Below are 7,161 nucleotides of genomic sequence, written 5' to 3' on the forward strand. Positions count from 1 at the left end.
AAATACTATCACATAATATTGCAAACAAACTCTCTGAGGAAGTTTCTGAGCAAAACTTATTTATAACGTATTTATGCAAAGTCGATGCTCTTTCAAACCAGCATTTTAATGATTCGTGTCGCTCATTCAATGCATTTAGAACCACGTTTATGCTGGTTAATAGGCGCATTAGTAACTTGACGGCAATCTCTCGTATTGCTGCGAAACAACATGTGGAAACTTGCCACCAGGCACACGGAGAGGGTCTGGGACAAGGTTAAATGTTAATCAGAGGTGTGAGTGTTGCCGGCATTAATTTACCTATTTGGCAGGGAGAGACTCTTGGACTTTGCTAATCATCTTTGTTTGATCAACCCATCCGTTTGCATGATAATGCGACAATTATTTAACAGTGTGTTAATCAAAACTGCGGGGGTGGAATTTGCTCGCCTGAATTTTCTTATATTCCTCGGCCCCCCTGCCTCGGGAGCCATCGCCCCTTTGCAAAGCACTTCCTCTGCTCCAATCGTCGGCCTGCTGTGCATGCCTCATTCACCCGCTCACTCGACACCGCTATTTCCCTCATTTTGTTTAAAAAAAATTGATTTGGATTTGTCCGCGTCGTTTTTTTTTTTGTGTGTTTCTTCTTTGTTGTAGCAAGAATTTTAATCGACTTATATTTCATTCACATACTTGCTTCACACCCCAACCTGTCCCGTACTCTTGGCTTGGACCCAGACTGCTGCGTTCACTGCATCCTGGCCTGCCTTTTCTGCGAGTTCCTGACTCTTTGCAACATGGTGGTGGCCCAGGCCTCGTGCGGCGCGTGCACGTCGGAGGCTTGCTGCTGCTGCTGCTGCACCGAAGACCTGGGCGACGACTGCAACTGCCCGTGTGACATGGACTGCGGCATCATGGATGCCTGCTGCGAATCCTCGGATTGCCTCGAAATCTGTATGGAGTGCTGCGGCATTTGCTTCCCCACATAGGGGAACCTGCATTTGACGTGGACCAGGAACTGGGATGAAAACTCAAAAATACAGAAGGAAACTGCTGCTGTCGTCACTTTGAATTCAGCAACAGACAGAAAAGTGTGTGTGTGTGTGTGTGTGTGTGTGTGGGAGTGCGTGATGATTGACATATGCGCTCACGGAAGTCCTTTTTTTTTTTTTCGTATGAAGCAGTATGGTGAGATTGTGTAAAGCATGCTTTGAAAGATGTATTTTGACACTGGGCTTCTCCATCAAACTCAGCTCAGCAGGGGTCTTTAGGTAACTCCAGATATATGAACCTGTCAGTTAAGCCTTCAGTTTAGTTTAAGTATTATATCCGGCGAGGAAAAATATTATCACAGACTGTCTTAAAAGTTTGTTTGATACGTCAGGAATGCTGTGTAGTTGTATTTCATCCTGCCTCTTTCTCGATGAGTTGATGACAAACATTGTTAATTACACAAACACATTCCACACACTCCGCAGCATTTAACCTGTTTTCATTTTTCAGCATGTTTCTTCGATGCGCCACATCTGAGGTTGCAGTCTTCATACTGTACAACACTGTAAAAGGATTATGTGAAGAGTCATACATATCAAATTATCTAGTTTTGCAACAAATCCTTCCATTCCAGACATATCTACTGTAGCACTGTAAAACTGGTGAAATATTTGAAGGTGAATCACATCTGCTCTCTCACACAAAAAGGTAAGATCATTGTCGGAACTTTTCCCTGTCGGATTTATAGTTACATTCCAATTATTACCAAAAAGAATTGCACAAAATCACTGAGAACCATGTAATTGCTCTTCTGTTGGAAAAATTACTTGGTGAAACTGTGGGGGTTTTTTTTGTTGTTTTTTTTTCACTAAAGAAAATCATCTCAGGCTTTTGATTTGCCGGTAGTTGAAGCCTCGGGTTTACTGGAAATACAGTGAAAGCACTCACGATTCCCGATCAGCTCGCTGTATGGTATTCCACATAGATATAAACAATTTGCACAGCTTATGTCTTGTATTTTCATAAGAGCCTCCTCCCTTTAATGTCTGCCTGTAGGCTCTGTCAGCTGCATATAAGGGTTCTCTGTGTGTAGTTTTTACATACAGTGCATACTGTGGAAGTGTGACTGGTTGAACTGCATTCCGTTCATCCGGGCTGCGATAAGGAATAAAAAAAAAAAACATGCTGACCCTTGTTGCCATATAAGCGGCTTTTGGATATCAAGCCCACTGACTCACAATTATAAAAAACAAAAAAAAAGGAATCATGAGTTGTCATGTAGAAATTGTAAACCAATGCAGGGTAAAGGCAGTTTTCTCTTCCTTTTTTTTTTCCCTGTTCTTTAATTCTGTGTATCGCTAAACGACTTTCTGGTGAATCACCAGCAAGAGTCACTTGCTTGTCTCGGAGATCCGCTTTGATGTTGTTTAAGAGATGATACTTAACGCTGGCCCTCATTAGCACTGCTTACTGAATGGTAACACAAAAAAAAAAGTCCCTTCCTAAAGCCATCAAAGATAATGTGCTGTCATGTACAGCGCATCTTAATAGTGCACTGTGAAGTGCATGAGAAGGTTGGATAGGCACCTCCTCAGCAGATGATGTGCAAAAAGTAAACCTCATTTTCATGTTTATGATTAACTCAAACACAAGTTTTTTTTACGGGCTAAAGAGTGTCAAGAAAACACTATATAGATAATGTGAAGAATCTATAAGAAAAATGTCTTATAAATAGTAGTCGTCTTCTATTATTGTGCTTAGATTCGCTGCGCCTGAAATATGATCCTCATTTTCAGCTTTATGCATCATTGCTTATCGTAGAGTTTACAGCTCATTTTATTCGTTTTGTACATTATCTTAGATATCAAAGAGAACTGTTTTTATAAATAAAACATTTATTAAAAATTATTGTTTTTTGGTGATTTTTTATTTATTTTTTTATAAACTTGCCCAAGTCCATTTCATCATGATCCAAATACATCTCCTCTAATGCTGTACAATATGAGTCACAGTGTGTGTGGTTAAAATGGAAAATTGACGGGAATAAAAAAAAAAAAAAAGTCAAAAAGTGCAGTGGCTTTATTTAGTGACCAAGAATCTGAGCTATTCTTTGCCCATGTTGGACAGCAGGTGGGAGGTCCTGGCCTGTGAAGTATGCACTTTTTTTGGAAGTGAAGGTTTCTCCCTGGCACTTTACCCATAACTGGCACTTTGCCTGACTGGCTGTAGAAACATGCCCTTTGATGGCAAAGCGGGGGTTTTGCAGACTTGTCCTACACCTATACCACCCGTAAGCAACAGTCTTCCCAGTGCATCTTTCTTAATTTCTAATAATGGGGAAAGATTTGAAACGACTTGTTCGGTTGATCAGCTTTCATAGAGAAAGTTTTAGATCTTGCCGTGACATCACAATACTTCTCAAAATCAAAGTGAACTTCAACACCTCAATGTCATGGGCTTAAGTAAGATGTGATTTCATGTGATACATACAACTAGAAGTTCTGATTTATATGTGTTTGAATGTGCGGTAAGTGGGTCTGTGCTGACTACTTTCATGTGATTTTTGTGGATTTAAGATGAAAAATGACTTAAAATTAGTGATTTAATAGGTCGAATATCTTCTGGTATTGCTGAACACCCTATCAAAGTGTTTCATGTTTGGTGTCAGATAAGTATATTTCCATCAACTATTGTCATTTACGACATCATTCTTGAAAAGTATAATGCCAAAATATAGAAAACATTTTTTTTTAGCTCTTTGTCGATGGAGAGACGGTCGTATATATTAACCATATAGTGAAAACCACATTTGCAAACGCTCCCCTCTCCCATCTGACATACACGGTCCCTCTCTGGTCCTATTAGACGGGGTGCTAACCTGGGAACAGCATCGGCATTAACATGGGAACACAGCCAGCGACACTGGCGGAGGTCATGAGGGAGCAGGGACCTCCTGCTGGCTGCAACAGCAGTCTGACCTTTTGCCGACACCGCCCCCTGTTAACCTCCTCAATTAACCTCCACATCAGCTGGAGTCGCAAAGAGAAAGACGAGTCCCCTTTCTGTTCCGTCTTTATTTTTGTCTTATAATTTTCTGCCTGGATACACCCCCGACCCCCAGTGAATTACCATCTTATTTCACTAATGCAGTGGGGGGAAATATCACTGTCCAGAAAGTCTGTAATCACACAGCAGTTACACTTTTTCTCCCCACCGCCACCACCACACACACTTTAGTTTGCATTTGCAGAGAAAGCGGATGGCTGAGAAATATGAAAAACTCCAGGTAGAGTGTGCAGTGACCTTTTCACAAAGTCTTCCACCTTTCTTCTCCTCTAATCAATCCCCCTCTGATCGCTCCCTGTGTGCCGGATTGTAATGTCACAATTAGGACTGCTCCATTGTTTCTGTTTGCCGTCTGGGGAGAAATTCAGCACTTCTCTGATCTCAAGGTCATTTCTTTTACAATATTAAATAAATTAGATTGAGGCTGCGTCCACCTCCGCTGACTGGCTGCATTCATCCACCCATCCATCCCTCCACCCATCCCTTCTGCCTGCTCAATTGAGTAGGATACTCTTTCACTCAGAAAATGAAAGTCTCCTGCCCTTGGCCACGAGAACAAATTACTGCTTTTGCTGTTGCTTTATGTGCGGGAGGAGAAACCCCCCCCCCACAGATGGGCACATTAATGGTGTTTTGTTTCCTTCATTTTCATATCAGAGGTGGACCTGAGAGTTGTGTACTGTTAAGATTATAACCATATTATAATTACAAATAATATGACTAATTAAACGGGACAAGAGGGGGTGTCAGTAATGTGTTACGCTTCTCTTTATTCGCCATCTGTCTTTCTTTTCCAGGTAGAACATCAGCTCTTTTATGTCAAACAGCAGAAAACTGTGCGGTCCCCCTGTCAATCTATAGGATCTAAAATAGCTCTCATTACTTGGCTGTAGCGTGGGGGGGGGGTTATTCCCTTTGATAGATTTATAATATTGTGTTGTGTGTCATTAAAGCTAATCACACGGATACTGTCAGCATCTGTGCACAAGATTTGCGTCCCGGACACATCAGAAAATGACAAGGGCTGTTGCAAGGAGGCAGATCGAAGTGGATTCAAACTACAATACAGTTTGTAAAGCATGTAATCCAGAAGTTTGCGGCTACATGGAAAAGCTGTCTAACTAATAGCTATTAAAGGGTCCCTGAAATAATTCTATTAAAATACACCAGTATTTAGCATTATTTTTCCCCCTTTCGAATGATATATGACACACCAATGACAATCACACCACTATCTTGCTCTTGAGCGCCGAACGTCTAAAAATGCCTTTAAATCTCCCGCCCTGTGAATCTGACCTAGTTTTCCCAACTTGCCGTAGTTTTGCGCTGTGACGTATGAGGAGTTATTTACTTCCGCCCACAACAGCTGATCGTAGTGTCTTGTTTACATGTGCTCTGCATTATCGCGTTATTTAGCAGTTTTTTAGAGTCATGCCTAAGCGTTGTGTTGCGGCTGGGTGTTCCCAAATGCCCAGTCCGTCTGTAAGTGTCCATAAATTCCCAAAAGATGAAACTTTGAGGAGATTATGGACAAAACAAGTGCAGCGCACTCGCTCCAACTGGACACCAACAGAGGCCTCCTATCTCTGCAGTCAACATTTCACGGATGACTGTTACGAAACAGCACCCGCAATCCGAGAGTCACTTGGTTTTGATGTGAAGAGGAAACGTATCCTGAAACCTGGTTCTGTCCCCACCATTTTTAAACGGCTTTTTAACGGAGTTTTAAACCCAACCTTCAGTAAGTCTTTTTAAAACCTGCTAAAACTTAAGACAAATAGACCAATAAACTTTGCAAAACACCCACTCTGACACAAGGGTAAATACCCGGTCACACACAATATATGCACACGGGTAAATACCCGGTCACGCACAATATGTGCACACGGGTAAATACCCGGTCACGCACAATATGTGCACACGGGTAAATACCCGGTCACGCACAATATGTGCACACGGGTAAATACCCGGTCACGCACAATATGTGCACACGGGTAAATACCCGGTCACACACAATATGTACTCACGGCTCAAATATGTATGGTTGAACGCCTTGATTTTCTTCTAATTCTTCCTCCGATGATTCCTCTCCTTCATCTTCGTCCAAAACCAACGATACGTCACTTAAATCTTCGCTAACATCGCTCCTAGGTGCTTCTGTATCGCCCAAACCCCTCCATTCTTCAATCAGCTGATGTTGTTTTGGCTGGGACATATAACCCCCTCGTACGTCATATCCGGTCTAGCTCAGGCGGCTCACATTTATGGCCCGCAAATATACCGTCGTCTGCTGCATCATGTAAAGTCAATTAAAAGGGTCGGAATTCGGACTTTTATCTGGAATGTTATATACCTTCGAAAGCATATTTATTCTTCTTTCTAAAGATGAAATCTGAAAAACATTTCAGTTACCCTTTAACTCCATTCCGATGAGGTAATCTTCTTGAACCTTTAGTGCTCATTATAACGCAAGATTTCTAGATTTTCGCAGTGCAGTTTGTGACCGTTACAGTCGCAGTCCGACGACAAGCGAAATGCCATCTTGAATGATCGTCGCTCCCGAAAAGCTGAGTGGGTTTGCCAGTTTGGTGGCGTGTTGTTCAATGGACATCCGAGGTTTGTCTGTTGGTACAATATTCAGTGCCGTCAATAAATTGCTCATTGTGGTTGTTGGTTGCGTGCACATTGTTGACGGTCCACAGCTCGATGAGAACTCGAGTGAAACAACCTTTTTATACGATCAGATCAATCGATAAACTCATTGAGCTTCTCCAGAGTACAAAAAGACTGTGCAATCCATATCTTGACCCTATTTCATTGAGGATTTATAAACATTTCCAATCAGAAAGTTGAGGAATTATAGATTATTATATTCAATATAAAATTTTTCGTTACTGTTTTTGCAGCTATGTCCACTCTGATCTTTTGTTTTCAGATTGCAAAGTAAAAGCAGTCCTCGGAGGGCAAATCCACTTTGATGCAACCACCTTCCGTCTCCTTCCTCTTCACTCGTGTCAAAGTCTGCAAAGACTTGAACCCGGTGTTTAGACTTGTGGCACAGCATTAAATAAGATGAGGTGATGTTTCAGAGGGCCAGTGCATGGGGAAAAGAGGAGGAGAGTT

The 7,161-nt window shown here is 41.8% G+C and overlaps 1 protein-coding gene across 3 annotated transcripts in view; it reads left to right on the forward strand.

Moving 5' to 3' along the window:
- The window catches only part of mdfic (MyoD family inhibitor domain containing), a 201,379-nt gene that overhangs the window by 20,733 nt on the left and 173,485 nt on the right, over window positions 1-7,161 (forward strand). For 2 of the 3 annotated variants that reach the window (XM_080518379.1, XM_080518380.1), the window contains one exon: window positions 718-2,870. In XM_080518379.1, the coding sequence (XP_080374505.1) occupies window positions 718-877 (160 nt within the window). In that variant the 3' untranslated portion in view covers window positions 878-2,870. Of the gene's footprint in view, window positions 1-717; window positions 2,871-7,161 lie in introns of those variants that run through there. The other variant, XR_013937113.1, reaches the window with a different exon arrangement.

This window comes from Blennius ocellaris (genome assembly GCF_963422515.1).
Source record: "Blennius ocellaris genome assembly, chromosome: 22".
Taxonomy (NCBI): Eukaryota; Metazoa; Chordata; class Actinopteri; order Blenniiformes; family Blenniidae; genus Blennius; species Blennius ocellaris.